The 19,054-nt window shown below is 43.0% G+C and overlaps 1 protein-coding gene across 4 annotated transcripts in view; it reads right to left on the bottom strand.

The window, feature by feature from the left end:
• Window positions 1–14,269, bottom strand: part of mtss1 (MTSS I-BAR domain containing 1) — an 83,884-nt gene extending 69,615 nt beyond the window's left edge. For 3 of the 4 annotated variants that reach the window (XM_079510315.1, XM_079510317.1, XM_079510318.1), the window contains exon 1: window positions 13,208–14,269. In XM_079510315.1, coding sequence (XP_079366441.1) covers window positions 13,208–13,279 — 72 coding nt within the window. In that variant the 5' untranslated portion in view covers window positions 13,280–14,269. The remainder of the gene's footprint in view (window positions 1–13,207) is intronic. The other variant, XM_079510316.1, reaches the window with a different exon arrangement.
• Window positions 14,270–19,054: the final 4,785 nt, after the last annotated feature.

The following is a 19,054-nucleotide window of genomic DNA, read 5'->3' as shown; positions in this document are numbered from 1 at the left end:
TTGTCACCTATTGGCACACACACACACACACACACACACACACACACACACACACACACACACACACACACACACACACACACACACACACACACACACACACACACACACACACACACACACACACACACACACACACACACACACACACACACACACACACACACACACACACACACACACACACACACACACACACACACACACACACACGGCGAGCTTGTACATCTATTTGTCATGTCCATCTTTCACTTCCTCTACGGTCTACCAAAGTACTTTGCTGAAGCTTCCTATCGTATGTCTGTAGGTGTGTGTCTTCCCCCATATGCTTCATTTTGTTTGTGCGCGCGTTTCTGCAGGTGGTTTGGGCTCGACACAGAAAGCTATTAAGTACTGTGTTTCACACACACCACGTCTTTACTGGGTTACCTACTTTTACACCCCCCACCCTATCACTCTTTCCCCTCCCTGCTCTTGCTCTCCCTCTCTCATACCACTCTCCCTTCCACCCACCCCCCCTCTCCTCCCTCTCTCTCTCTTAGAGTTCACCTTGAGCGTACATTAGCTCAAACATGTACACACAGGTTTACCCAAGCACACTGCACACACACATACTCTGGTCTCAAAAAGTAAAGACAAAGTGTCCTATCAGCTAATTAATACACACACAAGACTATTGTTAGATGCCCCCTCACCCCCCCCCCCCCCCCCCCCCAAAAGGAATCTTTATTTTAATCATGTTCAATTTAAATAGGACACTTTGCTGACTTTAGACGCCAGCATGCGTGTATGATTGTGTGGTTTACCAGGATGTGTATGTGTTAAAGCATGTTTGTAAGTGTTTTGTTTAAGTGAGTGGAGCGGGGGTTAAGTGTGTGGAAGTGACCCTGGCAGTGACTCAGCCGCTTTATAAGACATCTCACATACATACTCCATTCTGCAAACACTAGTAACAACAAGTTACAAACACACACATGCCAATGATGACTCCAATCAGTGTCTGCTGTGTTGCGTCTCACACTTAAAGGGACACTTAACCCTTTTTGCAAAAAAATACATGTTAATGATGTATAGAAGATTTAGAGCACTTTCCTGGGGGTCTTTATGTGTGTAATATATGGTTTTAGATATTTTAGATTTTAGCAGTGAGCCCAGTGTCTGGTGTCATGGACACTGGGCTCACTTACTTCCTGGACACTTACTTCCTGCGTGTTCAAGTCTTCATGGGGTGATTATTAATTTATAGAAAATAAGTCATTTTGGGGGTGAACTATCCCTTTAATGGGAATTAAGCCCACAGATCCCAGATGTCATCAATATGACGTCACTATGGCAACGGATAAAGGACTTGGACAACCGAGGGACATGTGTTGTGTTCCCAACGGACATCGGCCTAGCAGAGAATGATCAGTTTGAAAAAGGTGAAGTACTCCTTCAGAATCTCTAATTAACAAGAGGAATGCGTTTCACATGCACACACACAGTTGACCTTTAGAGCACACACACGCACGCACGCACGCACGCACACAGTGAATTATGGCATGAGCGAGAGACAGGAGTCAGAGAATGGAACTGATGGAATGTATTTATGGAGGAGGAGAATGATGGAGGAGAGGAGAGGAGGGGAAGGCAGGAGGGGAAGGCAGAGGAGAGGAGAGGAGAGGAGAGGAGAAAGTCGAACCCAATATAACAGAGAAATCAATGAGCTGTCTGTCTGTCTCACTCCGTACCACCCATGTATCAAAACACAGAGTGCAAGAGTGTGCATGTGCGTGTGAATGTTGCCCTTGGGTAAGATTCATACAGATAGAAACTATCTGCCTAATTAATCGGGCCTGGCTTGTGTTGCGCATGTGTGTGCGTGCGCGTGTGTGTTGTGTCCCAGATGGTGGGTTTGCCCATGTTGGTTCTCTGCCATATTTAATATAAGGCCCACAAGCTCTCTCTCTCCCTCTGTCTCTCTCTAGTATGAGTCATGTTTATAACTGTATATCATTACTGATTGGTTATTAGATCAGATTAATAACGATAAACTAACCACCATGCTTGTACTTGTTATGGTTCTCTCATTTCTCTTCTGCACTGTAACTGTGTCTGTTTATTTTTACTTAGTTTATTTTATGTATCATTTTACGACTGCTTTTACTTTGCTTGATGTTCTGTGTAAAGCACATTGAACAGCCTTGTTGTTAAAATGTGCTATACAAATAAAACTGCCTTGCCTATGGTTTGTTCTTCTGAATGATGCATGATTTCAACCTCTTCCTCGTCCTGTACTTTTAATCAGTGTACAAAACGTTCTCCTATACTTAATTCAGTGTACAAATGTCCGTGGGGAAAAGCTAAATAAACACCCAAGCAAAGCAAAGTTCTTTGTTTACCCAGGGTGAATGGACTAAGCTCGAGATGCTTGTTTACAGCCAGACCCTGCTCATAGAACATTTCATGGTAGGGGTTCAATGCCTTGCTCAAGGGCACTTCAGCGGTGGTAATTTTAACGTGCCGGTCCGGGGATTCGAACTGGCGACCTTCCGATAACAAGAACGCTCCGCAAACCGTTCGGCCACCCAAGCCCAAGTGACTGAAACTTTTTTTGTTAGGCCAAACTCCTACTGTGCGATTTGTGGACAAAGGTCAACTCATGTCCAGTCACTCAGTGTATAGTTTTGCGTAGCCAGACAACTATTCCATAATCTCCAAGCTCCACTTCCGCTTTATATTTTACTCATGATAGAACTTCCAAGTCTTCCATTGCTCCAGACTGTATGACGGAAGCATTTGAATATTGCGAGAGGCAACAGTCTGGCAGCGTGAGACTAGTCAGTGTATGAAGGACAATTTCACAACACATTTAAATCTCTGCAATAGGATTGTGAATTTGTAAACGATGTGATCATCAGTGAATTAGCTCATAAAGCTCAACTTTAGCAGATAATGTGAGCTTCTTTCACAAACCGCACACAATCTCAACGGGTAACCTGCTATCTATGCCAGTGGTTCTCAAACATTTTTGGATCAGGTCACCCCTGTAAATAACTTTTTCCATCCACGGCAACCTTGAATTACATTGTTACTTAATTACTTTTTCATATTAACGGAATAATATGAATGTAAATCTTTCCCCCTAAGATACAGTATGTCACGAGGAAAACTGGAGAGAGTATCCGTTTCCATTATAGGACAGAAGATCGAAAAGAAGTGTTATACTATACCACTTGAACATCAGCATTCCTATTCTGGGGGTAACATTCCCCCAGCTGAAAATGTGTGGGTTCTCAAAATGCATTTTGTGATCAAACACGAAGATATACAGTTGGGTGCCACCGATATTGTCCCTTATCATTTGACCCATTTAGGCCTGACCTCAACATTTAAAAAAATCCTTCTAAATCCTCCAGTTTTCTGGAATAAATATTTTCACGATTTTTCAAAAATAGCAGACCTACAAGCTCGTAGCGCGCCACTCGGTGGCGCGCTATGAGCTTGTAGATCTGCTATTTTTCAATAGCTAAATTATAACAATGTTTAAAACACCAAAAGGGGTTCCCGCCCAAAATGGGTTAACTGTCCTTTTGCGCAGATCACGCAAACCTCAGCAAAAAGAAAAGGACAATATCGATGGCCTCCAACTGTATATATATATATATATATATATATATATATATATATATATATATATATATATATGCCGTAGGTTGAAAACCCCTGGCCTAAGTGGTTAAACTGAAGTTATAGGCCTACTGATAAATTCCAAAAATGATCAAGGTATTCTGACACACCCCTCGACTTGTGTCAAGGCATCCACTTTAAGAAACCCAGATCTTGCAGAGTAGACTGCACCGAAACAACTAAGTCAACGTTTTGCATAACGCACATTTGCCTCTCAGTCTGACACTCTCACACACACACAGAAAAGTGGAGCTCAGAATCTGTGGTGGAAAAAAGTACTTTGATTGGTTACAAGTCAAATCCTGTATTCAAACTTTTACTTACTTTTTACAGATTCTGTGAGTGAAACAAGCGACCAGGTCTATGAAAACAAATCCAAAAGAAGCAACCAGTTTCACTACTTGAGCCCTATTACATCAGCTATTTTTTAAATGAATCATGAAAGCAAGCCCAAATAAGCAACTACACTTCAGAAATAAGCCCAAACTATAAAGCAACGGGCAACTATGAATATTAAGCTATGTTACAGGTAAGGCTGTCCCCGAACATTCGGGGTTCGAACCTTCACTCGTTAGGGTTGGCACTTGGCGCTTGAACCATTCATTTATTTATTTTTGGAATCAAACATTCCTGCCAGGGATTCTGTGGGTGTGTTCTCTCCTTCGCAGTCGCCTCCTGGGGCGACTCCTGGGGCTCAAGAGGTAGAGCAGGTCGTCCAATGATCCATGGGTTGGCGGTTCGTATCCCGGCTCCTCCTGTCTACATGTCGAAGTGTCCTTGGGCAAGACACTGAACCCCAAATTGCTCCCGATGTGCTGGTTGGTACCTTGCATGGCTTCCGCCGCAATCGGTGTATGAATGTGTGTGTGAATGGGTGAATGTAATGCACAATCTATGTAAAGCGTCTTGGATAAAGGCGCTATATAAATGCACCATTTTACCATTTACCTTCCCGTCATCAGCACCCATACCCTAGGTGGGGTTGGCGAAAGGGCCTTTCTGTGTGGAGTTTGCATGTTCTCCCTATGTCCCCTAGGGTAGGTACCCTCACAAAACACATGCTTTAATCCTGGTGTGTATACTGCCTCCCCCTGGTCAGCCTGGTGGCCTGGAGGGGAAAGGAACTGGTTGGAATAACGTGTTCCTTCCATGTGCTACACCCTACAATGGAACCTCCCCATCAGGTGATGAGAAGCGGCCTGTTCACCACCATACATTTGATTGAGGAAGCATGAGCTCAGTTCACATCACGCTCACAACACTGCGCAAATCGACGTGTTGTGAGCTTGTAGATCTGCTACTTTCACTAGATTGAGTCCCGGAAAAATGTCTAATCTCTCTTTTGGGTCTTGACCTAAAGAGTTTGGGAACCATGCACTGTGCTAGGGTAACATGAGAAGCAGTTCTAGGCTCTGCTTCATCATCAGCAATAACTGTCCCACAGCCAGTGACATCGGAGACATGCCGTTGTTGTGCTGTGAATTGAACCCCTGGTTCAGAGTGTGACCTGGGAGAGTGCTTATAATAGCCACACAATTCACTGTCACACCAATTAATTCATTACTTGATATATAACATAAATAATCAATCGGTTTAGACAGGGAACATTAATAAACAAATAAAAATGGGGAGACGTCAACTAGAAAGGGAGTTGGGGGATGCATCTATCGACTACTTTCTTGAGATTGTTCTAGAGTTAAAAAGTTCAATGAATCAAACAAAACTACTTAAGGAAGTGGTTGCACTACTTAAAAAAGGACAAGAACAGAATGGATAGGAATAGAACATGCATCTTATATCACTGTGCACAGTCAGTCTCACTGATAAAGTAGTTGATAGTCATTGTATCACGGATATCAATATGCTTACGTAACGGAGTGTTTCACCACTGGGACAAGCAGTCAGATAATGAATGACATAAGATGGCATCCACAATGAACTGTAGAGGAGAAGGGGAGAGAATAAGAAGGGATGAGGGGAGAAGGAGAGTTATGAAGGGAGGGGAAAGGGGTAGGGTGGGGAGGGGAAAGGGGTAGGGGAGGGAGAAGAGAAGTAGGAGAATAGGAGAGGGAGAAGGAGAGTAATGAAGGGAGGAGTCATACATACTCCAGTTTTAGGTGATCAGTTATCACCTTCACCTATCACCGTTCTCAATCTCTGCCCGAGCCCCGAACACGACCCTACCCGGCCCGACATTTCCGGGTAGGGTAGGGCCAAAATGCACACTAATTATTCGGTTATAGGATTAGGCTCTGTGATTTTCTGTTATTTGTTTTTCTTTTTTATTATAATAAAAATAGCAATTCTGTTGTTTGTGTAATGTATTTATTTAATATGAAGAACTTTTACAGTTTAGGCTACTATTATGTGACTGGACTGGAGGAAGAGCAGCACCAGAGAAGTAAGAAAATAGAACGGTGGTTGTTGAACTTGCTACAGCTGGCTAGCCACTGGTTTGTGAACCAAATTAGCTGCTTAGTGCTCAGCATCAAGTCAACTATATAAGTTAACTTGCTATATGCTTAAATGTTTTCTAAGAACATCGATTCATCTGCGATAGCTCGTTTTGGAAACGTCTGGGCTTAACGAGACACTGCTGTCTCATTAAACCCAGCTGGGTGAATAACCCAATCGTCACCACGGTAAATGCTCCATATAACTATGTAAGCACTAACCGCTAATGTTAATGTTCACTGCATACACGTAAGACTAGTTACATGATGACCACGCAATGTCCACTGTACAGCAATTTGGTTTCCAAAATGCTTAGTATTGTAGCCGACGTCCATCGTAGTGTGGCGCGCCTCGTTGTGTGCCCAAAATAACAGATTTGCAAGCTGTCGACACGCCATGAGCGGCATGTTGATGGTGTGTATGTCTGTTCTTTTGGAGAGGCAACGCACATTACGCGTGCTATGTGGGTTTGAGAGGCAATGATTAATGTAAACTATACAGTAGCCTAGTAGATTATAGCCAAGTTGACAGTTGTCATAATATTGTAGGTAGCTGTTTGGGACTGTTCACTGTTGCACAACGGTGAATGATCATGAAAAAGTTGCACTTTGCGAACAGGGACAATATTGGACATTACTGTGTCACTTAGTTCAGAGGATCGCTGCTACTTGACTCAGATGTTTACTCACCCCTGGAATCCATTAGAATGTTGGATATCTCAATATCTCACAACGGGTAAGGGCTAGTTATGGTAATTGTTAGGGTCGGGCCGAACCAGTTAGGGTAGGGTAGGGCCGGGCCTTCATTTTCAGGCACGATGAGAACTCTTAATCACCATCACCTTCAATGAGTCGAGGCCATAATACTCGCGGTGATATCCTTAAAGGCTCATACATAGTCTGGATTTTCGGTGGTTAGGTGACCACCGAACTACAACATGACGTTATGAACCGCGGTGAAGAGCAAATCACTGCCACCGCCCCACCGCTCAACGTTATTTCAGCTCCGGTGGTCACCTCACCACCAGAGCGGTGAAAATCCGAAAATCCGAAAATTCAGACTATGAATGAGCCTTAAGCATTGACCCCGCCTTGAAACCCCCCGTGCCTGTCTGTGGTGATAGCTGATCACCGCCGCGAATGACGTAATGTTGTAATTTTCTAACCCTTAAAAAACTACACCGCAGTGATAAGCTATCACCTCAAACTGGAATATGAATGCAGCTAAAAGGGAGAGGGTGAGGAGAGGAGGGAGAAGAGAAAAGGGAGAAGGAGAGGAAGTGGGGAATGAAGAGTGGAAAGGAGGTTGGGGGGAGGGTGTGATCTGTTTGACCTTCCACAGAACAGCTGACACACTCAACCAATCCATTATCACCGACTGACTGTCAGTGATATAATTTTCCTTAGTCACATGGTCAATAAATGCCTTTTTTTACTGACCGACTGATTACTTGGCTTGGCTTGGCTGTATGACTGGATGCTGACTCATTAAGTAAGTTGTCTGTCAGTCAGATCAACCCAGTGTGTCTTCACTCTTCACTGTGTCAATACCAGCACACTGAGCGCTGAGTGTGTTGTCCTGCAGTGCATTCACCTCAGCCTAGAGTAGACCTCTGCTTTTCAAACTGTTTCCATGCCAATGACCCTCAAATAGTCATAGCCTCTGGCCGCCCTATTGCTAAATGCCTTAACCTGTTAAAACCAGAAAAGAAATCACTTTCATTTTAGATTTTAGCACATTGGTTGGCTATTCAAAAAATTGCAGATATACCTGTACAAGATCATAGCACGTCACTTTGAGCCACACTATGATATTGTACAGTTCATCTGCTATTTTTGAGAAATCATGAGAATTTGTGTCCATTTTTGAATATATTTAAAGTATTAATTATAGCAGCTCACATTTTTGCTTCTTGGGGTCCCTGGCTCCCTGCCCCTGGGACAAAATATTTTGAGATGGATCATGGGGGGGTCTGCGGCCAAATACATAAAATGTTGGGGGTCCTTGACATGAAACAAGTTTGAGTAACACTGATATAGAAACAAATCGTTTTTTAACGAAACTTTGTAGAATCGGATCCTCAGGTACTGGGCTAATGTTAGTGGCCATATTATTCCAGCTAAGGCCTATTCAAACTCAATCAAATTTCCCTCCGACTATGTTTACATATCAACGACTTCCTACCCCATTCACACACACTTGCTGTCCTTAGACTTTGATTGATTGATTGAATAGTTTATTAGACAGAATGTATAAACAGCAACAGAGTACAGTCAAACACTCAGTCCAAAGGGGATAGCACCAAAAAAAAGAGTGATTTGCATTTTTTGAGGGAGGGGGTCAGGGCATTCCACGCTTGGGTGGCAGTGCTGTAGAAGGAGAATTTACCCATATTTGTTTTGAAAGTGGGTGGTAGTGGCACCAGATCGTTGTTCTCACTCCCTCTAGTATGAAGATCCATTTTAGCCTGTTCCCTTCCATACTTCAGCTCCATATCTCTATAACTTCATTTGACATTGTTGTGTTTGTTACATCCAGGGTTTTCAAGTGGGGTCGTCCTGGGACCCCCAGGGGTCCTTTGGGTGGTTTCGGGGAGTCCACTGCAAAATCAGTTTAAACCATATCAGCGATATTATCACTTTGATGTTTATTCTTATAAACTGGCACTTCTCTATCATGTGAGATTATTCCAGGGACACAATAACATTTCTGTCACTAATTTCATTATCTAGTACTTTCGGCACATGATATACTGTATCTATGATCTGGGACGGGTGATGTGATTTGGAGCGTTTCGCAATACATGGGCAGTTATGTTGGCCAACGAGGAAGTTAATCCATTTTTAGATGTGACCAGAAAACTTTCATTTTTTTATGGCAGGGTGGCCTACTGATTACAGTGTCTGTCACCGGATTTCCCCGAGTTCAATCCCTTCCCTGATTTCAATCCCAGAACACTCTTCTTGAGCAAGAAATCTTGAGTCCATCCATGGCCATTGGCTAAGGAGAGAACTTGAAACTGAGCTAGTGTTTTAGTCCGTTAACACAGACACAGAGCTTAGATTTATTTGTACTTTTATATTGTTGTATTATTAGGGTGTCTTGTTTCGTTGTCTGGGGTGGAGTTGTATGGCCACGGGCAAGGAACATCACATATTTATGTATTCGATGTACTGTATTAGCATGTGTTCTTGCTTACTAAAAAATCACTCTGGATTAAGAGCATCTGCTAAATGCCTAAATTGAAAATTGTATTCATTTCTTTCTGTAATATCTTGTTTTATTGCTATAGAGAATGCAGATGTTAATTAGCAATCTTGCCAATGTACTTACTGTATGTAGTTTTTTTTGCATTCATTCATGAATATTGTCTGTCAGGTGGAATCCGCATATTTTCAAAATGTTACTTTTCATGGATTCATTTGGCATTTCTTTAATTAATATTTCTTTAATTTGCAATAATTCAATTGTATGGCATGCTAATGTTTTGAGACATATTGCCTTTTATTACAGTACGCAATAGTAAATAAATAATTCTACACAATAAATATATATGTTTTAAATTACTGATCTCAATATGGACCCATAAGGATTATATGTATTTGCATAATCATGTAGCTCCTGTTTCCTATTTTCGATATTTGTATTTTTTTTCCGTAAATGAATGCCCTACATCGGGGGGGGTTCCGACTGGTGATCCGTGGACCCCCGGTGGTCCATGAAGGTAGTGCATGTGGTCCCTGACTATGCATTTAGCAAGGTAGGAAATTGAAGACTAGATTCAGAAACAGGATATGATCCGGTGACCTATGAATGAAAAGTAGCAGATCCGCAAGCTTGAATCGTGGAACGAAGTGACACGTTTCGAGCTTGTAGATCTGCTACCTTTGATACTTTTGCATTTGAATCCTGAAAAGTAACAGTTTTGGACATGAAAGATTTCTTTCCACCAGACAGACGATATATAGCAAAAATATAAAATGGCACAGAAGATTTCCCAGTTTTTAATGGGTTGAAGCCTTCGCCAATAATAAAAGAGTTTTGAACCAAGATCCTGCCATGTCACTGCTGCTGTTTATATTGTCCTGCTTTATCATCCCCCCAGGGTCCTTTGTCCTGTGCATTAGCTCCATCCTGACTACTTGGAAGCAGTGAGCAGCCACAGTGCAGCCCCTGGGGACCAAGTCCACTTGTAATGCCACTGTCTTGCTGACTGTCAAGGGCAATGACAGCAGAATGTAACCAGCAGGCATCATGCATGTTTTTCTTTTTGGTGTGGGAGGAAACCCACACAGATAAGCTTTTTGTTCTCTGACTCTCTGACTCCTCTGGTGCGATGTCCTGTTGGAAGTTGGAACTGTGGTTCCCAAACATTTTAGTTCATGACCCAAAAGAGAAATTAGACGGACGTTTGCCTGGGACCCAAACTAGTGAAAATAGCAGATCTAGAAGGTCACAATGTGATGCTTTGCGCCTGACACATTTCATATTTTTATGTTTATATGTTTTTCCTTCCAAAATTGCAATTAGGCGATTATGTAATTTATAGCGACAGGCCTACAGTTTTGATGACTTTTAAAAGCCTGCGGAAGTCGTATACTTCCCATAGGCTTATGATTGTGACAGATCCATCTGTGTACTCCACCCTGCTAGTTTCAATAGCAGCACAAAACATTGCAGAAGTGGGAAATTCAAATGATGTGGAATCAGTTTCATAGGCGTTTAAACAACAATAACTCATACTTCTGCTTATGTGCTATGACTAAATAACGAGAAGGCCGGCGGCTGCTCAACGGTCAGTTGATACCGGTATAATCCATTAAGACCCGAGGTCGATTCTACAAAATGTCTTCTAAATCCTAAACTGAAAAACTTTTCTGCTTTTCGAATATTTCTACATCAGTGGCACTCAAACCTATTCATGTCAAGGACCCCAAAATGGTGTGTATTTAGCCATGGACCCTCATCTCAAAATATATTTTTTCCAGGGCCCTCAGAGGCAAAGATTTGAGTTAAAAATGTTTGCTTTACAAAATATATTCAAAGATTTGTCCAAATTTCAGGATTTCTCAAAAATGGCATATACAAGCTCATAGCATGGCATGGAGTGCACGCGCTATGAGCTTACAAGTATACCGTCACATTTTGAATGGAAGATCTTGGAAAAGGTTGAAATATTCTCGTATTCTCTGGCGTGACATATTTTCAGATATTGGCCCACGACCAAATATAAATGTCAATTTGGGGGTCCTTATACAAATGTTTGAGTGTCACAGCTCTAGTCATCCTTGTGGCCCCCTAGTCATCCTTGTGGCCCCCTTGATGTCCCTGGGCCCAACTTTGCGAGTGATTGTCGCGGTTTCGCTGAGATAATCAACCTAAAACTAAGTCAAGATAATCAAATTATGTTGAAAGAGCTGCATGGCATAGTGGTGAGGCAGTGAAGGCTGAGATGGACAGCTATATGCAGAACAAGAGCAAGAGACAGGGAATGGGAGAAAGAGACCAAGATCAGAGACTTGCGGACTGACTGGGATACATACTGACAGACAGGCAGAGGGAGAGGCAGACAGCTATGGCATGGCTTGCTTAACAAACATCAAAGGGCACACAACTGTGGCAAGGGAAACCCCACACACACACACACACACACACACACACACACACACACACACACAGTGTGTGTGTGTGTGTCCACCAGTGGTCAAAATGGACCGTTGACAGGTATGCAATACTGAGTGTGCAAATGGAACCAAATAGACCCGTAAGGTTCCATTTGCACTCTCTCAGAATCAAATTAACTAATTCATTAATTAAATGGTATCTAGCTGGGGCTCCTGTGACATTGAAAAGGTTGAGACGTCCACTCTCAGGAGTGTAGGTAAAGGTAAATAACAAAAGGTTATGTGTAAACATAGCGAACATAGACTGCATGCGTGGACACAAGCCTGTAGTCTGTGCATTCACCATGTACATGTGAGGTTTTTCAGCAGGTAAACAATCACATACTATAGACTGCAGAAAGCACAGCAGTCTTGTCAGTGCCTTCTGTGAATTGAGTATGAAGGTGTCAGGACCCCAATGGAAACAAGCCAATAGGCTTTTCTTGGGTTTAAATCCTCTTAGCAGACCTTGTATTGAACTGTACTTCCCTGTGCTCGTAAACCATGAATGAACCTAGCATCTACAGTCTAAAAACAACATGCTATCTAAAAGGCATTCTGTATATTGAAACTATAGGATACCAGGTAAACCATGAACCTAGCATCTGTCTAAATGGTAAAAGGTGCATTTATAGCACCTTTATCCAAGGCACTTTATATAGATTGTGCATTACATTCACCCATTCACACACACATTCATACACCTATGGCGCCGGCAAACCGGGGTTCAATGTCTTGCTTAAGGACACTTCGACACTAACTCTGGGGGAGCCCGGGTTCAACCTTGCGGTTGCCATCCGGCCACTCTACCCCTGAGCCACCACCCCTCCCAAAAGATCTATAGTATTCTGTAAATTGAAACTATATGATACCAGGCAAAGCATGAACCTAGCATCTGTCTAACTCTAAAGTAGCATGCTATCTAAATGGCATTCTGTATTATTTGAAACTATAGGAGGATACCAAGTAAACAATGAACCTGGCAATGCATGTGTCTAAAATAGTGGTTCCCAAACTTTTACATTTCAAGGACTTACCTTAACTCTGACAGTATACACATGGAACCAAATGGACACATTAGGGTCCATTTGGTTCCATGTGTATACTGTCAGAGTTACAGATACAGACTTGTAAGTTGTAAGGGTCTAATAGGGTCCATCCCCCTCAAGGAACCCTGAGTCTCTGCCAGGACCACACTTTGAGAACCACTGGACTCTAAAATAACGTTAACATTTGTGGTCAATAAAATAAAAAAACATAACATTAGAACCATGATTATGCCCTGCCTGCGTGGACAGGAGGAACCAGTTCTACAAACTGGACTTGTTGTCAAAGAGGAGTAAACACACCATGCATTCAACACATGCATCCCATCAACAAGTTCAAAACTACTCCAGAGTGAGTGTGTCTTCAATTCTCACCTTCATGTCGTTCATGATGATCTGAAACAGTCCTCCCAGGGCGCTGCATTCCTTTTCTATCCCCGCATCCATTTTTCCACTGAAAACCAACCCGGCTTTAGTTTACTTCCTCGAAAAAAAATACAACTTTGTTTTCCCTCTTCAGCCCTCCAAAAAACTCCTAAAAATGTAACGTCTAACGGTCAGTAAGGGACCACAACAACGTCCCAAACGGAATTAACAGTCCCAGTAAGTTTCTTCTCCTCTTCTCTTCCAACAGCGGCTTGTATAAATAATAAGATCCACGAGTTACGACATTGTGTGTTCGATCCTATAATAATGAGGCTGTGTGGGTTGAAAGTCCACGATGAAGCAGGCTAGGTTTGACCCAAATCTGAGTGGATGAGGGAGAGAGAAACTCAATACGTGGAGAAAAAGACCGCCTGTCTGTCTGTATGTCTGTCTGGGCCTCTTGACTCAGCCGACTCCAAACAACACGCTCCACGACCACAACATCGTGGGTTCTGGGTTCGAATCCGACACCCACCAAGGAGAGGGGTCGGTTAGGATCCTTGGAACACCGCGGGGTTGTTTTTTGGTCGTCCTCTAGACCAGTACCGGGCTAAAGTAGTTACTCACAACTAACTAACTGACTAAAACTAGCAACCTGTGTGACTCAGTCACAGCACACATACACAGTCACACACACTACGTCTCACACTCGCACTAAACACACGCTAACACACACACGACCGTTGGATCGATCCGTTTTTTTTACGCGGAAGGAAGGTAAGGAAGAATGGCTTCAACAATAATAATATATCCAAACGTTTGGTCTTCTTTCTGTGTAATCATCCCCCCGAACCGCTGTCTGTCTGTGTGGTCCCTGTGGTTTTGGTTTGGTTGTTGTCCGACTCCGACCTCCCGGTTCTCCTCCAGTCTACCGGTGTGTCCTCGATGTGGAAGCCGAACACACGACCTTGTTTTCCGCTTTAGTTCTGATGATCAGAGACGCCGTGTGGTGTGTGTGTGGAGAGGTTTTCCCTACGATTCAATGAGTCCTGCCTCTACTCCCTCCCCCTCCTCCTCCTCCTGCGTGTGTGTGTGTGTGTGTGTGTGTGTGTGTGCTTGGATTACTGTACTTCTGAGGTCCAACTCCAAATGTCCCGACTAGTAGAATTTAGAAAGAGGAATGGTTGAATTAGTTATTCCTGATTCCTGAAAAGAAAAAAAGAATTGAAAAAAAGAATTAACCTGTTGATCTAATAGGCTATTTTGTACGTTTTTAGGTTTATGAAGATTAAAATGGAACACATTGGGCTGATTGGGGGGGAAATGCTGTTCTGAAATGTTGATGTGTGCGCGTGCGTGGGCGCGCGCACCTTTCCCTAAAATATCCCGAAGCAGCCCGCTTGGGCGGAGCTAAAAAAATGAACTTCACGGAAAATTACATCAAGGTGAATCACGTCACGTGCAAATGATAATTTAATGCGCGTGTCTTCTTATCATTATTTACACCACCACGTCTACTGAAACTGGAATATAATATAGAATAGAATAGAATAGAATTATAGAATAGCAGTGGTGGGAAAAATATGAACCATTTAGGCCTACCCAAATACAAAATACAATTTTGAGGTAGGATATCCCACTTTACTTGTTACTTTACTTCACTTGAGTATATTCCTATACAGAATAGGATCTCCTCACTGGTCAACAAAAACACCTTGAAGACCCTAACAGGAGCTCTTGTACAAGGTCTATGGACCTTGTACAAGGCATCCATGTGCATGCATCCATGTGCAACCCAGATTCTGCAAGGGACTATATAAATTATTTTTGCTCCTATGCCACCAAAATGTGGAACACCCTACTGTCATTAAGACATGTGAATCCCTTGACTCCTTCAAAACCGCTCTCAAAGGGCACCTACAGACAGCTGCAATTCAAAACTGGCCCCTGTAAAATCTGAATCCCCCACCCACCCCTTTTTCCCATAACTGTATATGTTCCTTTCCCCTTTTTGAACATGGTGGACCCTATTGTAAACAACTGTAATGCTTTATGGTGTCGTCCAGTTAACAGTTTTGTATTGAGTTGTGCTTGAAATGTACTGTAATTCTCCAAACTGTTAATAAATACATCAATCAATATGTTTTAAATACTTTGTACCATTGGTTCTCAAAGTGTGCTTGGAGGGTAGCTCCTCTGCTCCATAGCCCTAATGCTTAATTCTGCCTTTAATTCAAGGCAGAATTAAGCATTAGGGCTATATGGACCAGAGCTACTTGGAGGGGTACCAGGGGGTCCCCAGCTAAATTAGTTAATATAGCATCACAACAATTCATATTTCATACTTTGGCTATTTCTATATTGGAGTATTGATACTTTTACTTAAGTAAAACATGTGAGTAGCCTACTTTTTCCACCAGGGCCAACATAGGACCTTATGCATTGAGGGAGACAGTTCTATATTTGCATTGTTCAGTCTGATGGAAGTTGGCAATGGCATGAAAGAGAGTCTGTACCTCTCCGTATGCATTTTGTTGGGGGAAAGTGAGCCTTTTGGCTGAAGGTGCTCAGTGCTCACCCTGTCCTGCATCTGGCCATAGAATGGATGGATGGGAGGTGTTTACCAGGATGGAGTTTAGTTTGTCCCTAATCCTCCTCTGTGCAACTGACTGGAGCCCTTCCATTCGGAGGCCAACAACAGGCCTAATTGATGCCACCTCCCCAGCCCATGCATACCATGCATTAAACATACTGTATGGTTTGTTTTTATTGGGGTTCTTTAAGCAGTGCTCGAAGAGGAAGCAATACCAGAACAATGTAGAAATACTCTGTAAAAGCCCTGGATTTACTTGAGTAAAGTAAGCGTATTTAATCTCTGTACAAACGTGCAGGTTGTTCCATTGGAATGCACCTAAATTATGCAAAAGATTATTTTCCTATTGTTTATAATTAAATGCAACATAAGATTAAGAGCTGTGCAACGCAGAGTGTTTCAGGTTCTGATCAAGATAATTCCCAGCTCTATGTGCAAATCATACCAACAGTCTTGAACCCTTCCAGACCTGTCTCAACCTAAATGTGCTGTAAGACATGCCAGTAGTTTTCCAAGCTCCTATCTCCTTCTAGATTCCGTTATAGCTGATTTGAAGGTTGAAGGTTGTAGGGTTGGATCATGTCTTGGAAGGTATGACTATGACCATGATTGTCTTGTAGGCAGCATCAGTGTTTTGTTCTGAGAGAGACGTGAAATGTTTTAGGGATGTTAACAGGCTTCAGTGAGCAACCAGCTCAATGGTCTTGTTGTTAGAGTGTCCATCCAGAGACTGGGAGGGCAGGGTTCAAAGACAATACAGGGAGGACATAGAACCCCGTCCGTCCTAGACCCTGCCGCCCAACACTCCCTCCTGCTGACAGGTTGCGCCCAAGCCTGCAGAATGGATGGGATGTCCCTACTGGTCAAAAGTGGTACTGCAGGCCCAGGTCACATTCATGAATGAATCGTGACGTAGGACATGATGTAGAGGTACCACAAGAACAGCACGAGGGGTACTACGATAGGAGCCAACCAATCATATCAACCCTCGAGGGGTACTACTCGGAGGACTTTGTCGTTTCGTTGTGGCTTCAAAACGCCACTGAGCAACTTCCATTGAAGTGAATAGTGGAGGGCAGGGCTATCGCTCCTCAATCCGTTCTCTAGATACTATCATAGCTCTATGGTTGCGCCCCAGCCTGTGGGAGTACATGCAGTGACAATTATCACCCTACCCGCCCAGCTTCCCTCCCTCAAACATAGGCCTATTGTTTGTATAGGCCAGTGGTTCTCAACCAGTGTCCTTGAGGGGGTTCCAAGTGGTCCTCAGCTAAGAAGAGTTAAATTATTGTTAAACATCTGCATTACTTAATTTACAAAATGTCTACACAATACAGAATGTAAAAGAATTGTTATTTTGATCAATGTTTGCCTGTTGTCTCTCCTAATGGTACCACATCAATACAGCATGGACACAATTTCATCAACAAAATATTGTACCTTTTGGGTCTGAGAGGCTAAATCTCATCAAATGGTGGTCCGTGGCTCCAATGCCGAATAAATAATGGACCTTGACATTAAGAGGGTTGAAAACCACTGGTATAAGATGCTCGACAAAGCTGGATGCGCCACAGTGGATGGAATTTAAACCCCAGCCTCTGTGGTGGTGGGCAGGTGAGTTTCCGCTGCATGCCCGTACCATAAATTAAAGGTGTGGCCAAAAATGCAATAATGCTAAAGTGTAAAACCTGCAGGATGCTGTGATGACAGCTGAGTGTCCAGGGCCACACCCAGGCTCTGGAACAGGAGTCATCAGGGTGTTGTCAACCATGTAGCAACCAGCTGAATGATGATAAATGATAAGTCAAAGTCAAGTTACTTGTATGAGTGAGAGAGAGAGAGAGAGAGAGAGAGAGAGAGCACATGTGTGCGTGTGCGTGTCTGTCTGTGTTGGAAGTCAGAGTGGGTTTTGCTGACTCACTCACCAGGCAACAGGCTGAGTCACTGCGCTCCGCCTACAGTACCTGTCTGTATTTTCCATGGAAACCATGCACACTGTGCGTGCGTGCGTGCGTGCGTGCGTGCGTGCGTGCGTGCGTGCGTGTGTGCGCGTGCTTGCAGGTGCATGCGTGCGTGCGTGCGTGCGTGTGTGTGAGTGAGGTGAGTAAGTGAGAGTAAGTTCAATTCAATTCAATTTCATTAAAGTGTCAAATCACAAAGAGTTGTCTCAAAACACTTTACATGTAGAGCAATGACCCGACAGAGATCCCACCCGTGTAGCACCACTAAACCATGAACTCACACAAACACAAGAGCAAGCTGTTAACTCTCCACAGAGGGATTGAACTTAGGACCTGCAAATGTGCTAGTTACCATGCCAACGCTAATCAAACTGATAAATCCCAAAATATTACAAATATTGCGCGCCCCTGGAACAACCCAGGGACTTAGTGCATGGAGCGACAAATGCGGCGGGCATCAGGCACACTGGCCGGCCCCGAGTACCCATTCTTAAAAAGGGACCATTGCTGCATCTTGTAATAGCAGCAGTGGGCTAGCCTACTCAGATTGGTTTTGCTTTTGTTTAAATTTAAGAAAAAGTAGCAATTCTACATTAACTACAAGTAAAAGACTTGAGTAAAAGCACAAAAGTGTTGGCATCAAAATATAACTTGGAAACCAGACAAATCTGCCACAGGAAAAAGAAAATCCCTGGGGCGATTGGTCTGGCACTCCTCAGTTTGAAATACATTTCACTCACCCCAGAGTTGTGGTTGACCAATCAGAGCTGTGACGTTGGTATATGTTTGTAACCTAATATTTACACAGTAGTCTGTAATATATGGCTGTAGTATTTAAACCAGTGGTGGAAAATAACTAGGTAGCTCAAGTGATGTTCTCAGTACAATTCTGAGGTAGGCTTTCACTTTACTTGACTATTTTATCCTTACTCGACTACATCTGAGAGGCAAATGTTGCGCTTTGTAGAACTCCACTAAAAATACTTGAAGATTTACCTGTTAGGCTATAGGTTTGGATTTAGATTATTACAAAGCAGCACATTAACCGATCAAGACCTGTTTTATACATTCAAACATTCAAACCGAACTACAAGGTTGCAAGGCTGATTGCGACAGGGGTCATCGCTATGCTGGTGTGTGGTGGACATTTTTGTCAAAATACCATTTTTGCCGCAGCCATACAAAATTAGAGGACAATAATATTACCAGAAACAGAGCCCTGAATGACCATAACAGCCTAGGTCTGTAACTCTGAGAGTGCAGAAATGGAAGACCTGTCTTTGCTACACTCATATAAGTAAA

Source organism: Electrona antarctica (assembly GCF_951216825.1).
Source record: "Electrona antarctica genome assembly, chromosome: 9".
In the NCBI taxonomy this organism is placed as follows: Eukaryota; Metazoa; Chordata; class Actinopteri; order Myctophiformes; family Myctophidae; genus Electrona; species Electrona antarctica.
The sequence above is the reverse complement of the archived record's forward strand: the minus strand, read 5'-3'. Positions and strand labels throughout refer to the sequence as shown.